General features: G+C 36.7%; 1 protein-coding gene across 2 annotated transcripts in view; it reads right to left on the reverse strand.

The window, feature by feature from the left end:
- LOC130588942 (ephrin type-A receptor 6-like) overlaps positions 1-26521 on the reverse strand; it is a 379324-nt gene that overhangs the window by 276654 nt on the left and 76149 nt on the right. Inside the window, exon 3 of one of the 2 annotated variants that reach the window (XM_057389986.1) lies at positions 11488-12151. In XM_057389986.1, coding sequence (XP_057245969.1) covers positions 11488-12151 — 664 coding nt within the window. Of the gene's footprint in view, positions 1-11487; positions 12152-26521 lie in introns of those variants that run through there. The other variant, XM_057389987.1, reaches the window with a different exon arrangement.

Here is a 26521-nt window from a genome sequence, read left to right on the forward strand (position 1 = left end):
ATTTTTCCAACAACTTTGTTCATATATTGCATTTATACTTWAAAACCAAAGAAACAAAACCCTAAAACAAAACACCCAACAAACTCTATGGAGAACTGCTGCATAAGTATTAAATCACAATAATGGAGGATATGGAGCTGTGAAGATGATGCCTACATTTYATTTTCTTGATCATGTTTGCACCTATGTATCAACAATAACTTAGCTAACCACTTAATGCAAATTAGCCACTATTCTCCTTTGGAAACTCCAAACCTTTCACTCAACTTCCCCAGACTGTATCATCACTCCATCTCCAAAACAATAAAGTCACATCAGGGTTATAGSCCAGAGCTGCTAAAGACTCAATGGCCCAATATTGAAAATTTTGAATTTATGGTGTGGTATTTCCATAAGCACAAATCAGCATTTATCACTGAAAGTTCTAAACAGTCCCTCAAAAGTCCACAGTCCAGATGCAAATTTCAAAAATTATCTGCAAGTCTACCTAATGTCTAACTTAAGAGAAATGCTTTACGTGTTTCATATGTCCTTGAACCACCCCACTTCTGCCATTAGATTAATACTAATTAATAATGATTYCTTGCCTCTTGCATTTTTAATTCTAAAACTGGTGATGCCAGCTGACCACACATTGCAAGATTTGGCAGTTGCTACAAACAGGGTGGGACACAACAGCCAATAAATCACTGACACATCAGTTGCACAGAAAAGAAGAGTGAAAATTGCTTTTTCCAGCTAATCTGAGCCATTGATCAAAGGGAAAATCTAAGGAAGTTCAGTGGGAGAAGCACAGCCAGCATCCCAGAGACCGACCAGGAGCCATCCAGAGACATCTACCAGTGCCAAGCACTGAAAAATCTCTGTAATGCATCTTTGTCCATATAGTGGCCATTTCCTCTGGGATATTGTCAATTTATACAGACTTCATCCTCCTCTGCTATAATTGTTCATCTGTTTTGCAGTTAAACACTGCAGTTTATTCAGGGACTATCCACTAAATATTTGGATTTTCATCATTAAAAAGTTTCAAACATGAAATTTGATTTCCAAATGTTAGTCACCTGATCTAGTAAAAAAAAAAAAAACCAAAAAAAAAAAAAACCCACAAAAACAAAACAAATAGGGGCACCTCATACTAATCCCTTGTGATTAGAATCAGATTTTATGACAAAAGTTAAACATTTTGCATGACTGCAGTAAACAAAAAAATTCCAACATATCCAAAAGCCTTTTAAATAGGAGTTTTTAATGTTCTATACTGCACTAAGAATCTATAATTTTTTTTCAACACCATCAATTTACTTAGTATTTTGTAAGGAAAGAATATAGAAGGAAAAAAAAAAGTTCTAATCAATCTAAATTTTGCTCCAAAAWTTCCTTTTGAAGAGAATTTAGCTCTTTACAAAAAATTTAAAAAGACTTTTTGCAAAATTAATTCCTTCACAAAATTTCTCTTACTAACATAGCTTAACATGATCTGTTAATTGCAGTAACTGCAATATACTATAATTAAACAACTGAGATAAAGAGGCAAAATGGTAATAATTCCTAGTTTTCAAAGAGAAATACACACAGAAGTAATCAAATGTGTTATTAATTTACTATAATTCAAAGAATTCCTATTCTCATTATGAAAAGAAAAATGTACATTTTCTCTTTATCTGGGATTTGCCTTTCCTAGTATCCTAAATGCTACAAACCAACTCTGTCTCCAGGCATTCCCCTTGGACTCTTCCCAGGGTTTTTACCATCCCCTGACTACTTACTTTTATATTAAATGTGGCAGAAAAATYATTCTGAGTTACAAATAAAAAATACTTTTACATCTTTTATTCCATTCTCTCACTTCCCAAAAATTCCACACTTATGTTCTCACTATCCTTATGAAGGCATCTGGAATGTACGGATATGTAAGTATTAAATTACATTAAAAAAACTATGTTTCTCAAATATTGATTAAAAATAATTGCAAGTAAAATTGCAAATAGGATCAGGAATATTACCACAAGCATGACCTATAAATATTCACCAAGTGAAATATGCACTTCAGGACCCTGGAATATTCATTAAGTTTGGGAAGGTTTCTTGCCTGCCTGTACTCATCCCCTCCCTCAATTTTTCTAAACTACCAATACACTCAGATACTGRTATGTAAAATTCTGCACATACTGGAATAAGTCCTTAATATGAATTTTCACTTCTATCTTGACTGCTCAGTTTCTCCTTGAAGATTGGTTCATAGTAAAATTGAAATCTACATTTTGAGTCTGCATAAAAGATAGACTGCTATTAAATTCACTGTTCCACAGGGACTTTATTAGGGCTGCTACTGAACTGTGCATCATTTTAATTAGAATTAACACTTTCATCTTGTTTATGAATATATGTAAGATAAGCTTTGAAATATTTAACATCTGGGAATACAGTCAAGCTGTCACAGCAAAATTAAGACATTTCACATACATAACTATTATTATATAATAGCCAGATACCAAATAACTAAACATTCATTGTTAGCATTTGGAGTATAATCTCTCTCTGCATACATTTCCATGTCCTTTGGGAATTTATTCATGCTTTGATCAGTATCCCTTTGAAGCAACTCTTCTTTAAAGAGAGACATTTCAAGTGCAGTCCTTCACTGTRTTAGATGTTTCACTGGTAGGTACGATACCTGTTTTACATAATTTATTCTGCTGTTAGCACACATATCCCCAGAACAGCTCAAGCTCACTGCAGCAGGTTGGTTCCCAAGGATCACCTTCCCTTGCTGAGATATTTACTTTGCAGGATGGAAAGATTCATGGAAATTACTGTTCAATAGGCCACTATCTCCAGGTCAGCCACCTATTGGGAACTCAAGAGTTTTCCCTGCAGAATATTCTCCTGCAATTGAATGGGACTCCTAAAAGTAAATTAAAGGGGGTGGAAGCTAATCCAAACAAAACAATAAATCCCACAAAACCCTTCAAGGGAGAACTTTCAGCACATGAACAAAAACACAATGGGACGATGTTTTGAGACATGTGASACAGTAAATCTTTGTTAATTTAGCCCCTTAGACCTGCAGTTTCTCCTTTAGAATTTGGCATCCAGAAGTAACATAGTAGCTTTGAAGTTCCAGTTACTGATCCTCCCCTCCTGCCAAGTGACTTGMAAGAGTCTTTAAATAGGAGTGCAGCTCAAAACCCATCCTTCTTTATGCCTTCTCTTGAAACCACTTAGGACAGAAAAGTCTCTGTAAGTGGTACCTCCCTTTTCATAGGAGTTTTTCTTCCTTTCCCTTTTCTCTTATACAGAGGTGTCAGTCATAAATTTTACCATTAACAATATTGCCTTTGCCATTCGACTGTTGAAGTGTTTTGATTTTTTTATTTACCAAGTTTTGATTTTTTTATTTACCAAAAAGTTTAAGCTTCTAAGCAACCTCCAAACTGCTTTGCCCAAAAAGAAGCCTCAGATACACACCAATTTTGGCTGGTGTGGTTTATGACAACCTTATGAGTACYGCTGCCCTTAAAATCTAAGTTAGCCTGTGATATAGAATGATCTTCTAATCTCCCTAAGTTTTTCTGTGTAAAACAAGTGCTTTTGATACTATTTTCCGCCTTAAGTTTTAAGAGGAAAAGGCTAAAGGAAATCTTGCCTCATTTGCATTTTTACTGAGACTTACCAAAAGCAAATACMGTTCAAGTTTTTAAACACCCACGCACATTTCTTTTGTACTCAAGACAAAGCTCCTCAGAAATCTCTTTGTGAATTCACTCCTTCTTGTGATTCCTAGGCCACACCATGGCAGAGAAAACTTCTTATTGATCACTTTTGAAATTATATTTCTCAGCACAAATGCTTTAATAATTGACTGAAAAAAATTATTCCAAACCTCTATGGGAATAGTTTTATTACAGAATATGGTTCATGGTTTATTTGTGAAWGAGATACTGATTAATAACCTGCCTTGGAGGAAGTACTGGTGATTATCTTCAATTTTGGATCTCTACTTTATGAGTTCTCAAAGGGGACATAATGTATATAAAATAATAAAAATATTCTGAAATGTTTCAATTATTTCAAAGTAGAAATTTAAATGCTTGTGGTCAGCAAAAGCCCAATAAAAGCACTCTTTTAATTAAAAAAAAAACAACTTAATTCCTAGATTTTGAGAATTTCTGAGCAATTATATACATTATATTCTGTAATGTATATATTATAATTATATCATTATAATTACATGTGTATCACAATTTGGTTCAGAATTCTAATTCCTTATTRAAAAAAGACCACAATCTACTGTAGTGTAAAGACTAGGAAACTTTCACTGAGCAATGTGACTAAATTTTTTTTTTTCTCTTAGCTTATATTTATTTTTCAGGGCTCCAACAAGAATAACAACAATTCTAGAAACTGAATTTTCAAATATATCAAAGCCTTATTTGCCAGAAGTGTTATTCTTCYGCAAGACATGGTCATGGGAGTCCTTAAAACACAATTGTGCTGTGCACACAGCCCTTGTGTTCCTTTATAAAGTGGTGGTCAAGGTTTATCACAGTTTCCTCACAAAGTATTTCTGTCTCATGAATTTCAATAAATTCTATAAGTAGCATTTTGTAGTCCACAAGGTCTTATTAAGTAAAATATTATGGTTTTACTCTCCATTTGTTTGTCACAAAAGACCTCTTCCAAACTCAGAAAGATATGTATTCTCAGCACCCTGAGGAAATGCACACACTGAGGATATACTCAGCCTAAGAAAATCCCACCACACTTCTCTCCCACCTGCAGGAAAACCTCCTCAGCTGTACAAAGATGCAAGAAACCAATGCTGAAATTTTACATTGTTAAAGACAGCAGGCCAAGTGTTTCACTCAAACGAAACACGGCCACATTCAATAGATTTGATTGTTGCAACAGTTAAGGTTGATCATGTGTAAAGAAGTGYGATGAACATTTTCCAAGACAAATTWAWGTGAAATGTTTGAACTTAGACTTTAGCTACTGACTCCCAGAAGAAAAAAAAAAATTATGTGGCAAGCAAGAGAAAGCTGCATTACCCAAGAATGGAGAGGCCATGTTTCTGTTAGTGTCTCTAGGATGTGACACACATTTTGAGGACAAATACTATGACAGAGAGKGACAATATCACAGAGATAGTGTACTATAGCCACATTATATCATCCAGCCTGTCAGTCTTTGTGGTTATTACCAACACACGAGAAATTTCAAGTTAAACAACAAATCAAAAAACATTTTTACAACATACTCAGTCTATATACACTTGAATAGCTATATAGAAACACTTGTAATTATATTTTCTGTGGTACTATTCCCATTAGTACCACAAGTTTTGCAAGTGGCCATCACTGCCGTGCACTTGTTTCAGCAGAGCAAGAGCATATAACTAATTTACTGTGGGCTGCTGCTAATGTCAAATCATGCAGCTCTGTTACCAAGTCACACACAACAACAACAAAAATCAATCCCTGCAGTCCCTTGGACAATTTTTGTCTACYGTTTATCAAGGATAGCTGGTAGGATCAATACCCAACAATATACACTAACACAAAACCTGAGGCAAGACATACTTGAGTTATCAGCACGCTTTTGTTGCTGAAGTTTCATGTCTGTGTGTACAAACAGAAAATATTGAAGTTTTTCAATCTGAAACTCGCTATTTAACCTCAACTGGCTTCCTTTTTCACCTAACAAAGCAGGTTTGTATTCCACACACACTTCAGTATCAGAGTGAAAACCAGACGTTTCCAGCATTAATTCCATTTGCAAACAGTAAGTTTTCTATTTATGCATAATTTATTTAGGTGCAGTCAGAAAAATCAAGGCTTTGATTTGAATTTTTACAGTGAAATRTTCAGGAAACCAGGTTACAGTGGCTATTGTAAAGGTCTTTATTTGCTAAAAATAATGCAATTATGACATGACAGGAATGTGCAAGCAGCTTTTGTTCATTTAGTATCACTGCAGTTTCCTTACTATGTGAAACCAAATATAAAGCTTTTTTTTTTTTTTGTTCTTTAAATGCTTCCTTCTGAAGCAGCACCTTACTTCTTTCCAACTGTTTTATCAGACTTTTTGTGTTACAATTTATGCAGTTGAACAATCKGCAGATTGCTGTAGATTAAGTCAAAAGGGTTGGCTGTCAGCTAGAATATAAATTTATAAGGCACTGAGATTTTTCTGGTTGTGAACTCAGGCAGTCATTGAAGATGTGTGTACCCTCAGGTAAACATTTAATTTCTACCACTTTGTTGCAGTAAAGCCTGTACACCCCCCACCAAAAGTAAGTAATGTAAATAGTCACATTTTTAAACCCCTGAAAAGAAGATGCAAAAATGCTACAGTTAAAAAATCCAAACAAATGCAAACACAACAAATCAACCCAAACCCAGAAATAGGTATCCTGGTATGCAGTGTAAAAGGGCAGAAACAAGCAACTTTAAAGAAATATAAAAGCCATCAAACAACCTAAACCTGTTGAAAAAAAGGCAAAGTGACCAAATACAGCCAAGTCAGACCTCTCCAGATTGGTAAAATTCACTAAAAATTCCTCCTTCTGACAGTAATATCCCATCCATGCCACACARTTCACTGTCCCTCATTTACCTCCCATTTCAGCCAGGCAACAATGCTATTTTTAATTCACACTAATTGCAAGCCTTAAGGACAAAACAGTTTTCTGTGTGCAAGTGGAAAAAGTACAAATGAAAGAGAGATACAGCCTGAAACAGTTGGCACATGACCTGCCATTTAGAAATTAAAAACAGCATATAGGAACATAAAAGGTCTGCCAGTAGCATCTGCAACGTCCCTTCAGAACAAATAATTAAAATTTTCATCTACTGTAAATACTTTAATGTATACATGCCTTGAGTTCAGAGTTTTGCCATATGTTAGCAGCTACGTGTGGTTAAATATATTCACAAASTTTAAACAGGTCATTATTAATTGCTTTTCTATCCTTTTACCTACTGATCAGATATTATCCACACTCCCTATTTTTTTTCCCCGTCCTTCTTCTTGAATTGTACTAAAAACATCTATTTAGCTGTTCAACTTAAAAACTCAATCTAGAATTGAGCAATCACCATTAAATTTTATCCATATTCAGAATTTTAGGTTAAAATATGTGTTGAGTGTTCACAGATGTTGTGCAGCCTTACATAGGCTACAGATGAGGTTTTTCAGTGAAAAGTATATATCACCAACAATCACAAAGGTCTCAAGTGCTACCACTGAAATGGTGAAATCTAAAGCTCTGCAGACTCACAAATTATGTAAAATAAACCATTATTGCTCAAACACAGGAAAGACATGTAAAGTCCTTTCAGAGCAGTTACAAAGTTAAGAATCTGTTTTAAATTTCATTTAACATGTGGTTRTTTACTTGAAAAAAATCAGTGCAATTATTTAATATTTTTTTTACCTGGCCAAGAAGTCACAGATGCCATTTAAAAACCCAAGRAATTAAAGAACTATTCAAATTATCTTCAGGAGAGATCAATGCAGAGAAGATTGTGATTGTCCTGTTCTGCAACAYAGACAAAACAGTCAGAGGATCATCTTAGTCCTCCACTCATTCAGCCTCTCAGACAAACTCCTGTCTCTGGCTGTCCAAAAAGAGTTGCCAGGAAACAGAAATCTGAATCTGTACATCTTGTGTCTTGGGGATCTACTTCAGAACAAGAACACAGCCCCAGCTCTGCTGCAGGAAGGACTCTAGTGAAMAGGTTCTTCCTTAAAAAGATAATTTATAACCATTGAATTTTAATCTAATGTCATTCTGTCCATTTTTTGGTAGTGTAAACCTTTCTATAYTTTTCCTTCAGTGTCTGGTGAAGATTAGATCTCATGAGCAAATAAGGACGTAGAAGAAAAACCAAAAGGTACCTCACACAATACTCTATTAAACTTTCAGTTCCAAAGTACTTTATTCCCCCCCTTTTTTTGTTTYGATGCCAGCACACAGGTAACTAAAGTATGACTGCAATATGGACTGCTTGGTTTCCCAGTAACAAAGGTACACTATAGGTACATATATGAGGAGAGGATAAACCCATATTTGAAAAATGAGAGTAGTTTCTAATTGAAACAGAAGGGGTGAGCAACACAAAACTACGCTGCCAAAATAGAAATCCTAACACTGAAACATTACCATAAATTTGAGTAGTGAATAATGGAAAGAAATGTTTRCTCAATTAAAAACTCCATGTGTTCAGGCATTAGTATCCCTAGGAAGTGTTGTTCAGYCAACTCAAGGTCAGAGAATTTGAATTTTCACATTTTCACTTCTTACTCTATTTGTCTCAGTTAAAATAAACCAGGTGAGTCTGTCAATGTCTGTTGTTTTACATTTTTAACACTTAACATTGCTTCAACATATACCCCCCACTTGGGAAGTGGTGGCTTCCTGAGACAAATCAACTTTTTATGGTTGGTGAATTACATTTTTGCACTGTGTTTGATTGGTTAAGACTAAAATAAAATCAGAAATTTCTATAATAATTAGTATTTGCTATATGTAATTGAATTTCCCCTGCAATTAATTGCTAACCTTGAGTAACTCACATAATTTTGGGTAAATCATTAAAGAGTCAGAYTTAAGTTAACAGTCATCCAATTATTTCTCTATCTTGCCCAAACACCAAGTGAACCATTATGATTAAATTTATACAGTGCTCCTTGTCCTGATTGTTTGTTACTATGTAAAAAAACCCGCCACCATATCAAAGTCCTGATATGACCTCTTTAAATTATAAATTTCTTAAATTTAGCACAACTCTTGTCTTGGGCTGGCATTCAGAGAACACAGGTTATTGAATATGCCACTTTTAACTGATTTTTATCAATCCTGCGCAGAGTCTCCTCCTTCTAAGTTGCAGCTTGGTAATGGGGCTGGTATCAACAAATTAGCAAAGCYAGCAGTTCATATCAGAGCCATTTCTGATTGGCATTGCCAGATTATTTGTACTAATTTATTCATAAATGCCTAAAGAAATACAAGAACATATGAATGATGCCATTATTTTAGGATTTTGAGTGGAAAATCTTGAAAGTAGATTGAAATCAAAGAGTGAGATAGTTTACATAGTAAGTTTAGAGAAAAGATTGGTATATTTGAGGTTATCCCATTAAAAAAATGAACAGAACACTCAAATACATGGGAATCTCTGGCAGTCAATGCCATTTTTCTCCCACTGACTTCAGAAAAGAAAGAAAGAACCAAATTAGTGAAAGAAGCCTTATTAATATGCCACTGAACTAACTAGACACATGGGGGAATGCATTTAAGGAGTATGGATATTTTAATCCAGTTGGGAATTCTCAGACACTTTGGCTCTGAAATGATGCTTTTAAAAGAAAAGACAATGATAACAGAATACCTAGAGATTCACAAAGGGATATGMATAAGTCCAACATACATTGAAATAACTGAAATGTTGCCACTTAGGGAAGCAGGAAAATGAGATGTCAGCAGCTGAAAATAACCTATGATTTTACCAGCAGTAGYACAACTGATCAAAGACTGTTTTTATTCCCACTCTTGCTACTATGCAGAACTATGAGCAATAACAAAGGCAGAATATCTTTCCTTATGCCATTCAGTAGTTTGTGAATAGAGACTGTGTATCTCCACAAATATCACAACAGAAATTTATTTTTAAAATTCTGTGACAGATAAGCCATACTTGCCATTAAGTGCTTATTCCCCACTGAGCCACAGGCTGGTGTACAAAAAGTTTGACACCATTTGAAAGTAGGAAAACATATTCAACTTTTACCAAGTATTGCCTACCACACAATGACTTGTCAGAACAGACTTCAAAATATAAAATTATTATTTTTACTGTTTTTTTCATGCAGAAGAAAGAAGTGGTTATCTCCTGAGTGTGTCACAGATTATACCTGCACAAAGCACTAACAGAATGGTGGAAAAATACTTTCAAGCCTTGGATTTGCAGCTCTAGCAGGGGAATGGGAGGGACAAAAGGGCTTTGGCTGGGATATGGGAGAAGGACCTAAAAGATATGAAAATTTTATAAATACATATCAGAACTTATCAGACTAAGAGTGGCTTCTACTTTTCTTCCACCTAGTCTCCAGCTCTCTGCTTCTATGAAAACAAGCTCAATGTAAATTGCAAAAATTTTCCCCTCAGAGTAAGTGATGTTCAGGTATTTTTTATTTAATTTGTATTAAATTGCTTAGAATTTACTGACAAGCAATGATTCTTTTCAGCTCTAAATTTGTTATTCATGTCTCAGCAAAGACGGAAAGTCTCAAAACAGATCACGGCTGTCTGAAGGATGCCTATCAATGCAGGTARCAACCATGGTTCAGTTCACAACACTCAACAGTCACACTGAAAAGATTCCATTGTACAAATGCATTCCCAGCTGTGCAAAGGTGTATCTCCACCACCAGCTCTGGCACAAACGTGGCCACCCTTTGAGAAACCCTGCCACTCATGTTTTATACACTGGAGACGGGAACTACTGAAATTAAATTGTGCTTTCTAGTTATGAAAGCAYCTCATGCAGTTGGGCTTGCCTTAGGCATGACATTCAATGTACTTTGAAAAACTGTCTGAAAAAAACAGAACAAATATTAAATTCACTGTGGAAGATTAAATGGGATCAATGTACAAAAATTATTTCAAAATATGTGGACGTGCTATGACATTGGAATTTTCTAAAACAGTGATTTGGAACTCTTAGGGCAAATAGGTAAGAATATTCAAAAACTCACAGCTTTGGGTACTCCATTTCACTTAGAAGATACCTGCTCAGCAGAGCAGACTGCCAATTGAATAAWCCAGTAGAGTCAATGTAGTGCAGAAAAAATTTCTGGTAGACTGGCTGCTGGCTATATTGCTCATGTATAGATCTAGTGTATGACTCACTTGCATGATGGACAGGAATTCATTCAGCATTAAAGTTTCAGAGAAAATCCTTATCCCATTAAAAGAGCAACCTTTTGACCTCATGTACAAAATYATGCTGGCTTCCAGTAATGGCATTGTCAGCATTATATCTTTGCAACAAGTTTGCTTGTTAATATTGATATTAACATATTTGAAATTTAATSCCAGCAATATCAAACAACAAAGTGAATTTCCTTTTCTGGTCACAATGCATAGTGCTTTTAATTCTATTACCCAAGGCTGCTGTGCAGCTTGCCCAACACCATCCAATCTGAGAAACTCCTAAGTAAAACAGCAAAGTCATTTGTGTAAAGGATGGAYGTAGACTCACCCTCTTTTTGCTACAAAGCAAATGTTGAATCACAGCAGACAGCCTCAGTAGCCACCGTGATTTCATTATTTACCATCATTAATACAGAATAAAGCACCTAATTATCAAGTCATGGTGAAACTATTACAGATAGTGGAAGAGAATATACAAAGTATATAAGAAAATATAAGACTTCCCTTAAAAAAAAAAAAAAAAAAATCTAACAATATTTTCTTACCATGGCAGGAACCATCAAGTTCTTCATATCCCACACTGCAGATGCATCTTCCTAGAGGTACCAGCCAATCCCCATCTGCCCCACAATACAATTTTGGGGTGTCCCGTTCCTCAGCACTCTTCACGCAGGAGCCCCGTACCTCCACCAGTGAGGAAGAATCCACCCTTGGAATGGTGTCAGGAAACATGGCCAGATTACGGACCGTGAAAGGGCACTTCTTGTAATAGACACGGACTGAAACCAAAGCAATGCACGCTCCRATGTCCTGGAAAGCAAGATAAAATCCCTTCTTGTTTATCGGCCCAACTTCACGAACTTCCGTGTTGAGTTTGAGGATGCGGTCACCCAAGTCCATCTGGGTGAAGCTCTCATCAGCTGCTATGGTATCAATTTTAGTGTACTGGTTTGGCTTGAACCTTACTCCATGAGGCTCATCTGACTCCATGTAGTACAGGTTGAAAGTTTCCTTGCAGGTCCCCAGCACCCAMGGAATGCTGTTGCAGTCCCTCAGGGTGAACTTCAGCTCCACGTAGATTTTCTGTGCAGCATCACGGGAGACCCAGTTGGTTTGCAGCCAATTGTTTTGGTTKGGTTCCATCACATTGCACACCTGGTAAGTATGAATGGGACGGTTGTGTTCATCCATTTCAGTTATTGCATCCCACTGAAAAGAAAAAAAAGTGTTTGAAAACCAGGAAAAATAGGTATTATGCATATGCATACACTTGACCCATGTACATGCACCTGTGGCTTGATTATGTATAATTACTTCAAGTTTAAWGGAAAGAAAATGGTTAAAAGAAGGTAACTACAGAACACTACRTAAGTTTTATTTCAGAAACTTCACMATAATTSTGTATAATAATGATGTTTCTATTAAYAGAAACRCTGAAAARTKACTGGACCCTAGCAGAGAAGGAAATACTGGCTCTGTTTATTACATATATCCATATATTTTACATCATAAGCTCACCAAATGTTTATTACATAACCAACTGTTCCAAAAGATTACCAACATCCCAATAATAGCTTCACTGTAACTGAGTTAGCTTTCTACTGAGCAGTCATAATATCAATGTAGCATTAGAGAGAGATGTTTTCTTACCAAAACACAGAACTAGTTATAATTCTGTGTCCAAAACTCTTGTGTACCACCWGAAGTTTTACACTGGCTTCCAGATGTATTGATCCCTTGAGGGATCCCTTGAGGTGGAAGCAACAGAAAAAACAAAACAAAACAAAACAAGAACTAAAASCAACCAACATTAAAGTTACATTACAAGGAAGATATGCTGTATGTTCCAGAAAGATCTCAAAGAGAACAAAAAAACTCCTAAAAAACCCAAACAATCCAACCACACCAAATAGAGAATTAAAGAGTAGGTAGGTGATTTAAAAAGCAATGTAGTTTTTAAAACCCAGAACAGCCTYCCAAACAGGCATAGGCCAGCTTAAAATAAACCCTCAACATGCTACTGTCTCTTAAAATTATTAAGGGGGAAAAAAAATCCAACATATCCTCCCCTTACCAAGGGATTCTCTTCAGAAATATTTGAGTATCTACTCTACTCTGAATCAATATCTGAATTTGGACTYAGGAATCAAAGCCCTGAAGTTAGCTGTTAACTATGCAATTAATAGTATAAATCTATTACTTCTGTTGGAAAGTAAAGGCTCAGCACTTCAATAAGTGCTTTCAAAGAATAAAACAAAATGGATTGATCAAACACAGACAATGCTGTCGTTCATTCAAAGCACATCACACGTGCTTTGTGCCTATGCCTTTCCACTGTGCTCCCAGATATCCTACTGGCATCTCCCTTTTTACAGGAATTCATCTTTGGGCAAGAGAAATGTTTAAAATTTGCAAAACTGTTTAATTGAACTGGTAGTCTAAACACCACATATAYGAAATATTTGAAAAAGGTTAACATTGAACAGCTGGACTTGGTCATTGCACTGGRCCATGCTGGGTGAGGTGTGATTATCAATACAGCTGTTGGTTTGCTGGCATGTGCTTTTGGGTACCAGTCCCAAACAATGAGTGCAAAGAAGATTAACTTCCACCACCCCAAWATGTCCCTTTCATTGAGTGAAAAGTCTGACAGAACTCACTCTGTGCTAGTCTCTGACATGGACACAGTCTCCCTGCATGAAATAAAATCTGCTGAGTGCTTATTTTACCTGAATGTTGCATTTAGCTTCTGATAAAGACGGTTAGGGAAGGCAACAGTTGAATTCAGGTCAGATAACAAAAAGCCAAACGATTTATAAAATACACTCTAGTTTTTCTTTGGATATATTTCATTTTATAGCTCTTAATTAATTAACTTGTAAGTGTTTATAAATATTTTAGTTGTGCAAAACTTCAAAACCAAGTAACAGAAGTATCTCACTGGTTATGTCTGCACAAGAATGTGGTGGTTCTCCCCAAAATCCCTGACCTGACAGGCACAAAAGCTGTCAGGAGCTGTCTTGCTTCGACAAGCTGACAGTTCAGACCTCCTTCAAACTTCAGCCATCCTACTTTGCTGCTTTACTTTCAAAACCTTTTGATTACAGTCCTTTCAAGTGAGGAAARCCTCTGATAATGCTGGTGGAAGCAGCAGCAGCATAAAGCTAATTCTTACATCTGGAMTTCCAGGACTTTTGGAAAAGACATGTTAAAAACGTGGTTTGGAAGGAAGACTTCAAAATTCTACTTGAGTGATGTAATAAAAACCAGCATGGATAAGAGGTTACATTTTACATGTAGTGCAAAGTAGGAGTAAGTTACTAAAATAGAAGAAAATACAATTTGAAGATTGTAGAGAAGGTGCCAAGATTACTTGTCGCATCCAAGTACAAAATATGAGATTAGGCTACAAACCACACTGGGATTTTAGTTAAAGTCTCAKCTGTTTCCATATTCCACAAGCTACTTGTCAACCTCTCTGTTTCATTTTTAAACTTCACTAATATCTAACAGCTGTACAGAGAACACTATTAACAGCAAATTACATAACTTTAATCTTGTATGAGCCATGTAATACTGAAATCTATTTTTATTTATATCAATTTTTTTCTTCTTATTTCAAACCAAAACACTGCTGATTAAAAAAAAAAAATAAGCAAGACCTATTTGTACAATTCAGTACTGAAAGCTGTTCCAATTAACAGGGGTAGTTATAYCATGCAATTGAAAATGTCTATTTGATAATGAGCTGATATCGAGGTAAAYTTTACATGTAGTAAAAGGCACCTCTTCCACAAGCTGTCACACTGATTGATGGATTATTAYTGGGTTCTTAATCTCAGAAAACAGTTGTTGAGGTACCGAGCCCAGCAGCAGCTTGGTAACCAAGGATGTCAGTTTCAGAGTCTTGCACACCTCAAGATTATTTTTGATATTGATATACATATTGGTATTTTACATACATATTGATGTTTTACCTTATTTAAAAGAAAAGGGGTGGGGTACTGGTTCCTTAACTGCATGCCCTCACTCAGTTTATCAAGGAGACCATCTGCTCTTACACATTTTCCAGCATTTGTATCCTAGGCAAGAAAGTGCCCTCYCCCTTATCATTTTACTCAAAGGTTAATTCTCTAAAAATTAAGAGTTCTGCWCTTCCACATGCCTAACCAGTGTCTCTTAGCTCACCCCGAATAAGAAAATTTTGGGATAAACAAAATCAACACATTTGAATATCAAGCACACAGTGGCACCCTGGATAAAATACTCTACACAAATCACTTCTTATTGAACAAAACACATAGGGATAAGCACTGGCTTTCCATGCCAAAGGAAAAAGTTGTGCCTGAAAACAGCATAGGATAGGAAATGGAAACAAAACCTGTTGGCTGCATTTTACTACCTGCTAAGAAGACCACTGTTAAAGCAAATCTTCAGCAGATAAGTCTTATCTGACAACAAAAGGAAGATTTCCATTCTAAATTGAAGAACAACATGTATAAGGTTCATGCTAGAGAGATCTGGTTTACTCTGTTGACTTTAGCAAGAAAGGTAATTTSAAAAATGCAGCTATTTCTTACCACAAACACAGGCTGACATTTGAAAATTCAGTGAACCTGAACTGTAGAAATGCAATTTTCCTGACATATATATCCMTCATTTCCCACAAACACCCACTTGAAATAGGTCAGGTCACTGTTAAAAAGTCCATGTTATAAAAGGGGTGGACTATGCTATACAGAACTGCTACTATCCTAAAACAGTCTGAAGGAAGTTGTGTGTCCACACAACTCAAGTACCCAAGAACAGTTAAATACACATTTCCTTACTTATCACATCCAATGATGACAAAAAGAAAGCATTAAGTGTTTTCTCCAGTATTTTAACTGGTCCTTCTTTTTTCCCCCCACACTAAATGGTGTGCTACTTATTTAGGTCATCCCAGATCTCAGCTGGGAGTCACCTAATGAAATCTACACGTGTAGAACACTTCAGCTGTTCACTGCTGACAATCTCATAGATCCCATTTCCATGGAAACAAGCTAAATGGTAAAAGTAAAGAGAGTTTTAAAAGGTTTTTTAAMTTCCCTTAAACTAATCTCCAATGAGCTGATCCTCATAAAAATGAGATCAGAAAGGTCTAAACGAGGAAACACCGGAGGAGGACTTGCACTTGGCACAGACAGCTGCCATCTGACAATGCAGAGTTACACACCTTGCTGCTGTAGTGACATTGAGGCAAAACCAGCTACAGATTACAAAACAGAACTGCAGGAAAAAAACTCCTCTCAAATTAATATACTTAGGAAATGAACACTTTAAGGCACAGTTGGCATTTTAAATGACATGAAAACCAGCAAGACCAAAGAATATTTAAAAGAACTGCAGAATTGTTATAAGTTAAAGGTGTTGGGTTAATATTTTCCCCTTCCCTCTAACTCATTGTTCTTTGCCTTCATTTTTCCCAAGATCTACAATTCTGTATGTGAAAACAGATGCTCAGACCTCCAAGGATGAGTGGTAACACTGAACTAATGAAATGTGCCTATTTAAAAGGCGGGGAAAGAAAAGTAGACAAAATTCCCCTGCCATGCATGTATCCCAACAAGTACAAGTTGATGTCACTGGCAAAATAAAACAGTAATTGAACTACTTATGTTCTTAGATTTAAAGTGAGGTGGTTTAAAACTGCTTAGGAAAGCCATACCAATATSTAGCACACCTTTTATTAGCTCTAGAGYGCTAAAACCACAACTRAAGAAACTGTGACACCTGTTTTCTATATGGGCAAARAATATGAGAGTAGAGGGCAAACCCMTCCAAAACTGTAAAAGTAAACATAAAAGGAAACAACAAAATCAGAATTACATAAATAAAGAATAATTAGGGCAGTGTAAACAAAACACAGGGAAAAAAGTTGTTAATACACTCAAAATTGAAACCCAAAAGTTAATCACTTCTCTGTTATTTACATGAAGCACTGAATAACTGAGAGATCAGCTGCTCCAGGTGATCTAACTCTACTCTGGAAACCTGGTTCACAGAAATATTTTCTATGGGCAAGCAAGACCAGGATTTGACGAGATTTGGGGGATGAACCCTGGAATTCAAGCGAGACCAATTTCAGGTACATGAAACAATTGACTCTCACTTGGGGATTAGGCAGCATAAGACTTTAGGATCAGCAGGCAAAATAAGGCAGCCCTGCTCCAGCTTTGGAGAGTGAATTGTAGCTGTTCCAGCAGGAAAGGGTATCAGAGGTCTTGAACAAAGAACTGAGAAAAGATCATTGTGACAAGAAACATATTTACAKCTTGAAACATATACTCTGATAGAGGGCTCAGACTAGTGAGAAAATCAATTTATCTGACTGGCCAGAATTTAGACAGGAGTATGATAATGCACCAATGAACAAGTTACCCACAGAATGATGTTTCTACTATCTGGGCACAGGAGAGAAAGTATAAAACAGAAGGCAGAGAAAATAATACATAATTCCTTTAATAACAGATTATGAAAAAGTACATTCAGAAAAGAGCTCTGCAGGAAAATGGGAAAAAAMCAGCAAGAGAAATTCACACATATATGCATACACATGAAGGCTGTTTATTATAAACTGAAATAAAATGGAAACCAACCACTATCATATAAAACGCCACTCTCCTCAGCACTCTGGAACAAAACMATTGTTTCCCTGAATGCATTACTGACTATAAAATACTCAATGACTTGCATCAAGSATCTGCAGGGATAGTGTGCCATGCTGTAATTTGCCTTTTAAATGAGACACACTAGGAAAACCTCGGCAGGTRGTGAGAGATGCCACAATTCAATGGTGAAAAGTGCTGCTGATCACCTTTCCAGGGGCATCTTACCCCTTTGTAATGCAACACTTCCGATGTATTCAGAATAGAACGGAAAGTGAGAGCASAAAATCTACACCTTTTCAAGATACTACAGCTCATAACACTTAACCCTGCTGTGTGCCCTTCAAAAATCTGCCAGTGCACTGTCCCTGGGACCTGCAACAGAGGCCTGATCTGCTGACCTCTGTCACACAAAAGCAATAATAATAAAAAATACATAACCCAGATTTTACAGGTATCTGCTACTAGAAGAGAGCTGGGTCTAGCTAATCATAATAGCTGTGTGCTACATTTGGCTGYCAGCAGCTGCACAGCCTGCTGTGATGAAACAGAATAATGCTGATGCTGGCAGGGCAAGGGGGACAAAAGGCCAGCAATCCTCCTTGGATGAATGAGATTTATGGGATTAAGCGGGAATACCTGAGGAATGTGACAGCTCTAAACACTGACATACACATGTTGAAACACAGGGGTCGGCTGTGGAATAACGGATGTGTGGATGAAAGAATCAAGTTTGGTCATTCAACACAACTATAGACTGGCATGGGTTGAAAGGGGCCTYAAAGATCATCCAGTTCCAACCCCCTGCCATGGGCAGGGATGCCTTCCAGCAGACKAGGTTGCTCAGAGCCCCATMCAGCCTGGCCTTGAACACTTCCAGGGCTGGGGCATCCTCAAATTCTCTGGGCAACCTGTGCCAGGGCCTGATCACCCTCACAGCAGAGAWTTTCTTCCTAATCTAAACCTAACTCTCTTTCAGTTTAAAGCCATTCCCCCTTGTCCTATCACTACATTATTAAATGTGGCAGAAAATTAGTAAATACCATTAGTAAATGAGATGTATCATGACTTAAAATACCTAACTTGTCATATAAGCCATTGAAGTCATGTATCATGACTTAAAAAACATAACTGTAAATGCTTATACTCCCTTATAATTGGAGTAAGACAAATAAAGCTACTAAATAACGAAATCAAACTGTAGGTATAAATTCAATCAAGCTCCCACAAGTATTAGCTGTTCAATAGTAGAGGACTTATTTGCTGCTGTGCTGCTTTATTTCCTAAATATGGGGAGCTGGAGCAATCCTGGCTCTGCCCTTCCCAGCACCTCACACAATCAGAGTAACTGGAGCAGAATGTTACAACACTGCTCAGTGAAGCCACTGGGTACTTTGGTAATGCTGCACAATAGCTGCCTGCATCAGCTATGTGGCCTGGGGGACCTTGCTGGATCTCCAGAATAGCACAGATAATGTTGTGGTAAATGTTTGTGTGTCCTCAGGTATTTAGAAACACAGCAAAACAGTCTGGAGAAAGCTTTCAGAAAAAAAAAAATGCAAATAACCAACCTTGAGCAATCTTWCCATTTCTAGTTTAGAAATTTCTACAAATTCAGAGCTTGCCTGTTCACTTTATTCASGTGTTTGTGAGCAGCCCTGTGCTGTCACATCACCATTGCATTGGCTCTGACTCACCAATCCCCCTGATACCCAAGCTGGGCCATAGAAACTCCTCCTGTCATAAAAGTAGACTGCACTTCCMATGAACTTCAACCCTGCAGCTGGATTGGCCTGCTGGGAAGTCAGAACAGCACCAGGCAGAGACACCCAGTAGAGGATTTTCTCAGCTCTCAATTTGAGAGCTGACCTTGTCTGCCCCATCATTTAATGCACATACTGAGCCAAATGACTGTTTTTACCACTTAAACACTTCAAAAATAGTGCATTGCGTCACATCACAAATCTGACTTGAATCCATAGATTTCCAAATATCAGTTCTGTTTTACTTACTTTCCCTGCTTTGAATCTACAATTCTGATATTTGGAATTCTTCTTCAGCAGCAGGAAGATTTTTTTTGCCTTTACCACTCCAAGCAGTGGAGTTTTAAGTGAAAAGCACAGAATCCCAGCACACCAGTGGTCCTGGCTATGTGCACCCACAGACAGGGCCATGACACAGTGTTTCCCATTTTCATTTCCTTACTAGTCACCCAGGGGAAAAAAAAAAGCACTTCATTACCACTGGTAGCAGAAATTGTATAAATACCTTTTCAAGCTCCAGATTTTCCCACTGAAAAGCAGTGAATCTCAGAGGGTTATTTTATGTGGGCATTGGCATATCTAAATTCCTGCAATTAGCAAGCAGTCAATGAGGTTAATATGGATGAAGTGAAACCCAGAAGAATATCTATCTACTTCTTCTTCCATCTCTCCCCAGTTTTTTTCTAAAGTCTACTTTCTTAAAAAAAAAAAAAAATAAAGAAGTACAAAGAAGTGCAAAGCTACTTCTGCTTCTTGTTGAGTTAGTACTAGTCAATTAGTGGTTTTAATTGAAACTGTACAGATGGAAACAGTTAAAAATAATAATTACACAAAGCAGCTATGTAAGGCTTTTCATCACTGGAGTGCTTTACAAACACTAATATATTAATTCAGGCTAAGACATAAAACTAAAGAAGCAAAACTAGAGATAATAAGAGGAAGGTGAAGTGACAGATCAGTGATTTTTTCCAGCATGCTGTGTGTCAGTAACGAGTTGCTGTATGAGTGTGGATGTTGTGATCTGACACTGCACTCACCCACAGGAGCTGAACTGATGGTGYTGCAAAGCTCTCCTGCAGCACAAGTCCTCCTTTAATTATTTACTGAAGGGCTCCTTCTGAACCACTCTCYGTTCCTCTCCAGCTGTTGTGCTGCCAGGTGAACTGGAGCCCATTCCTGGGRCACACATCTGGCTGGAATACCTGTTACCAAACTGCTGCTGGAGAACTGAACGCTTGAAYCTTTYATAAATCACCTCYRGCTTCCCACCACCATTCTAACAAGTGTTATCACTACTTACAAAAACCAAATTCATTWCTTCACTTTTTCTCAAGCTACTTAKGCCTTCCAGGCAGAGGATCAAAAGGGGGAAAACCAAGATAAGAGCTATGTAACTAATTAAAGGCAAAAACTTATATTTACTGGCTTGCAAGGGATCATGTTGATATACTTCAGTAACAGCCAAAAGCAGTGCTGTCATATCCTGCCATTTAACTGAGCCTAAAACCTCCGGAAAAAATAGTCTGAGAGGTGAGCAGAAGAACTAATTATTACAAGTGGAGCAAGGTGAATAAGAACATCAGTAGCATTTCAGTTTATTTGCATGGAAATTCCTAAGCTTGTGTATTCCAGCTACACACATTACAACCTTACTCATTTTCTAGGTTAAACAGAGCCATGCCAAAAACCTTTCAGGAATAACTTCTGTTACAGATTGCAAACATCCTTAACAAAGTGTTCTAAACGTGCTGAGAAATGAATACAGAAAAAAAAAAGAGATTCTACAAGATTTTAAAAGAGAAAAAATAAAAAGCTATCCATAGGAACCTTGTACACATAGTCTGTGAAAACCAAAGCAGAAACAGAGGAAAATAAAAGGGGAACAGAAAGGAAAACAAAACAATTACCAATGTTTTCCACTAAATCAGTTTTTCCATGCTTTCTATGTAATTACTTATTTACTGAGAAATTGTAAAGTAGTACTGTCTCCTTGGGGAGCTCAGGCTCAGTCATAATTGTTAAAATGTCCTGGAACAAAATATCTTGCTACCCTTCTSCAGTGCTCCTTCCTTTCATCCCATTTCTGAGTGCACAAATGGAGGGAGCATCAAGCCCTTAATTATCTTATACTATGAATAATCTGGCATTAAACCCACTACATTCACTACAGCCGAGGAGCACATCATCAAAACAAATTCCCAGACATCTCCTCATTTCTACATTGTCCTGCATTCTTCAAAAGTGTCTAAGAAAATATATGAACTACAATGATAACATCCATGCTCTTTCAGCCTCTCTCATCTCATTACTCATATTTCCAGTTACATTAAAAACAAAGTAATTTTGTAAACCAWCTTCTGGCARAGCTAATGAGAGAAGGCAGAAAATTTCATTTGACTATRTATCAGTTTATTTGGTAGAAAGGCCGGGATATCTTACATAGGTTTGTAATATCTTTAGCTTCACCCAAATTAGAAAACAGCTAAAAGGTATTACTTGAATGAAGAATTTCTTATGACAAGAAATGGAGACCCTCRGTAAGTACTATTTTCCACAAGTCTGCTGTTCAGGTTTCTGAAGTAAAATAACATACAGAGTTGTGGAGAGATTTATACATTTGCCTGCTCTRTTTTCAGTTCCATTTTCTCAGAAGAACACAATCTCCCCAAGATATGTAGAACAGGTTCTGGTTTTACAAAAGAACTTTGTTTTTAACTCAAAGCAACACAAACCACTTGGGGTCCCTGTGCTTGGAGCATGTCCTGATCAAGGAGGTAGCTAAATATATGTTGATAATTTTTAGCTTAATTTATTGTTGGCTTAATTTTTTTTTGACCTCTTGGAATTGAGAATAAATATCCTTTTATTTTCCAGATACTGCAATTGCAGGAGTAGCACCTGAATTCAGTGCTTAAGCACAATAAGACTTTTTTTTCCCCTAACTGAAACCTAGAGCTTTATTTGTAATCTACTGTAGATAAAAATCACTGCAATYGGTGGGAGTGGTCATGGAATGTCAAATAAAGGTCAAATTAGATGTCAGGTTCTTCTACAATTTACCAAAAGATTGCACTTTTCACATTTATCTTCAAGGACTTTCTCTGTTGTCACAATCAACTTCACCCTAAGAGACCAATGCTTTATTAAGTTACAGTTGAACACAATTGTTGAGATGTTGGTCCAGTGCCTCTATTTAATACATTGCCTGCCAACAGGATGTCCTTTTAAAGGAAAAGCCATTTATGTTTGTCATTTCAGAGCAGTAAAAAGAAGAAAAATATTTCTTGGCATCTGTCTCCACATGGCATTTTTTTGATGAAGGACACTAGAAATTTGGGGTTTTTTTAAAAAACATAAGCTGTACATATGATTTATTTAAAACAGTTCCAGAACTTTTTGGTCTAAGAAAAAAACACTGAAAAAAGCTTTCATAAAAGTTGGATTAATAGCATTGAAAGAATGACACACCAAAAGCGGGCCATAATTAAAAAATATTACTAAAAATCTTAAACCTTTTTTCTGCAGAATGAGCTTAACTTTTCCTAGGAAACAACTGTTCTTTAGGGTTTGTAATTAAAATTATGCTTTTAAGAGACCTTCCAGTTTTTTTAGAATGTAAACACTGGAGAATTCACAAGGCCAAGGAAGAAAGCAGCACAAATCATCTTTGAGAGTTATGAAGAGAATGTCCATCCTGTACAATTAGGAGGTTTGACAAGAAGCAAAACTCCAGGAAAAGGGAGGAAAAAGACATCATGTTAAGCTTTTGTCTTTCTATTTCTCTCTTAGTCCAAGAACTGCTGTGGGAACTACAGCAGTGACTACACATTTAACTACCATTTTCTTAGAGGCAAAATATTTATTACAGTTATAAAAAGTTATCAAATAATTCAATATGTGATAACCATTTAGTAGTTTTCTGACATTTATATATTTTTGCTTACTTTTTGTTGCTTCAGAGTATGAACTAGAGAAACACAATACTCCCAGTTCCCTGGAAATTTCCTTACTAGCTYATGATCAAACTGGAAATCCGAGTTCTGCAATTCCCTTCTAGCAACAGAATGAAAAAGTAATCGGGAGCAACACTTCTCCCCTTTTATGACAGGACCTTGCAACCTTGAAAACTTTGACTCTTTCATGTTTTCATATTTGGGGTGAGCTCTTGGAACATACCACCTTCCTACAAACCCTGCATATTCCAGAGAGAAAAATGGGCACCTGTAACAAATGAAGAAGCTGCAGGATCCATGGCTCCATATAAAAGAGCGAGGGACTGAGGCTGCCCAACAAGGAAGACACAACCCAAAAAAGACAGAAAAGAGCCCTATAACCACAGATCAGTTGGTTATTTCTCAACCACATTTTTGCCCCCTTCATCAATCCCAGTCATGTGGACTGGACTAGACAGACAATGAGCATGTGTGATTGGCTGAAACAAACTGTTTTATCAACTTAATGTGCAAATAGTTACATTATTTTTGCTGCATTACATTTGTTATATGCAGCCACATGAAGCCCATGTTTTTCTTCACAAAGCTCTGAGACTCACAAGAGCACTTCTCTCAAGATTTCTGCCCTTATTTATCACATTTGAGAGGCTTGCATATGAAAACTCATGAATTTCTATTATCTGCTTATCACAGTCTCAAACACTTTTACTGAAATTGCATGCCTGCAAAAATAAGAATTTTTTTAGAGCACAGTGTGCTGGAGTCCTTTCCCACCCACCACTGCCCCAACACACAGTACAAGTCTTCGCTAATTATTCTTATTCTGCTCTTCTGCTGAAACATGAGACGAAGGATAGTTACAAGCAAATATGTCTWTGGTGAATTGACATATGTAGAATATTGACTTGCAAACCCTTCTCCAATTTGCAGAGTCCTCTCTTGAAGCAGATGTGTTAAAATAAGCAAGCAGAGTCTTGTGTGTGCATCCGTTTTCTAATGAGATCTGACACCATAATTAGTGTGCAGCAAGCTGGAGTAGTTTAATATACTTCCCTTCTCGTTTCTATCCAAGTTTATAAAAGTTTCATTAATCTTTGCCACTAACAACAAGAAAGCAATAAAGTGGGTGTAACAGCACCAGTCACAGCATTCCACAATCTGCACTTTTATTTYGGTTCCACTATTGAATACTGGTTTCTGAAAATAACCAGGTGACTTTTCACAAATAAAGGCCAATTAGTCAGACAGTTCAGGTAACTTAGGTGCTCAAATTCACGTTCCAAAGTTGCTGAAGATTAGAAACATCAGATCAAATTTTTGGGACAACCTGTGATTTTGATGTGGGAGGAAAGAGAGCCACATTTGACAGCAATCACTTTTTTTTCATGCTCTAATGAGCTGCTGCATTGCTCATTGTTCTGGCYATAGCCAGAAATACTTAATCTTAGCATTGTAAATACAAAACCAGGAGATAAGCAACCAAAACAAAAGAYAGGCACAGAATGAACTGTCAGGTTTGATGTAACACTTGTGGTATTGAAACAGAAAAAGGAAAATTATACTAAAGCCTCAAGCTGACAAAACCACAACAAATACAAATGAATGAATTTAAAAACGTTAAGAGTAGGGTCTAACATTTTTGTTCTCTTCACAGATGAAATAAAATTAAAGTTTTCCCCATGAATTGATATTTCTAAATCCTACCTTTTATAGAAAACATTTACTTAGACACAAATCCTCACTTTAACTTCACGTATGTTRTATTTTTTCCCTGTGTGTACATTTCTGCATCAACTTAATATATACAAGAAAGGCACTTAGACCCAGGATCAGAAAGGAATGAAAAAATTACCAAAAATTTGATTTTTCAGATGAATGTTGCTTAAAGCAGCTTTTAACCAATAGGGGAGAAGTATTTGCTATACCCAAATATTTTTCCACCAAGAAGAAAACTGTGCTGCACTACAAATGTAGTGAATGTARCAGTAAAATAAAACCATGAGTCTCTTGTACAATAAAACAACACCTCTGGAGTCAGCTCAGTGATTCAGAGGCTCTGGTGGGAAGCTTAAGTAAATGCAGGCCTAAAAAAACAAGGAGAAAAAACCCCACTGAATTTGGAACTGCATTTCCGGTTTCTTTGAAATCAAGRACATAAGTTTTTATTTTGTCTTGGCACATGCTTTTTCTACCAGTAGCTTCACAAACCATCATTCAGGTTTTAGCAGGTCATCTAGARAGCAACCCTATAAAGTCTGGTGTGCAGAAACACTTTTTGAGGGCTTGCTCTGTTGACAGGACTTGCCTTGCTGAAATTAGTGGGTACTTAGAATCAGGAGATTTATCTGTGTAAAGTTATACTATTTTAAATGGTGCTGTCAAATAAAGTTATGTTAGAAACTGTACATATTCTTGCTTTTTCCAGCAATTTATTTTCCCAGAGAATACTTGGCCTTTAAAATTGCTGTTCTGCTGAATAGCTGTACCAGAACACTAACAATTACGCTATAAAGTGTCACGAATCGATAGCACTGTATGCAATATTTAATACCAACTGAGACCCGTGGGCCAGTTCTTTTAGCTTTTAAAGTCAGTTTTTGCTTACTCGCAACATTATATTTTAAAATAGCTMTTATGCTTAAAAGAAACAAAGCACTCCAGTAATCTTTGGTAATACCAATGAGGCAGACTTCAGCCCCCAAAAAGTCTTAAGAAAACCACAGGAGCACTAAAAAGACAATAGGAGGAAGCTCACCCATTTTTAACCTTTCTCCTAAGTATGCCTGTGCCATTTAAGGTTTCTTTACACCAAACACAAAGTTTGTTACACAACAATATTTTAATCCTAGAGAGTTTTTAAAATCTAAATATTTTCTTCATATCACTTTAGAAGAAACACTTACTGGGGCTTTAGAGTGGAGAAAAGGCATGAATAGTGAGCATCAACAGTGAAAAGCTCCAGCTACTTCAATGACCCCTGGTAGAGTCAAGAGGAAATTTTAGAACTGCTAAGTAAACAGGGCTGCTAATCCAGAAATATTCCCAAGCTGTCATCTTCAAAATTCTCTTTCAGGCTTCCCTGCCAAACCAAAATTACCTGAAACCACAGCAAAGTTTGAGAGGAAAACAGGACAGAGAGGGGAGGGCTTCCCTGCCAAACCAAAATTACCTGAAACCACAGCAAAGTTTGAGAGGAAAACAGGACAGAGAGGGGAG

This window comes from Malurus melanocephalus, unplaced genomic scaffold, assembly GCF_030028575.1.
Source record: "Malurus melanocephalus ecotype Western Australia unplaced genomic scaffold, MMel_1.1 scaffold_21, whole genome shotgun sequence".
NCBI lineage: Eukaryota > Metazoa > Chordata > Aves > Passeriformes > Maluridae > Malurus > Malurus melanocephalus.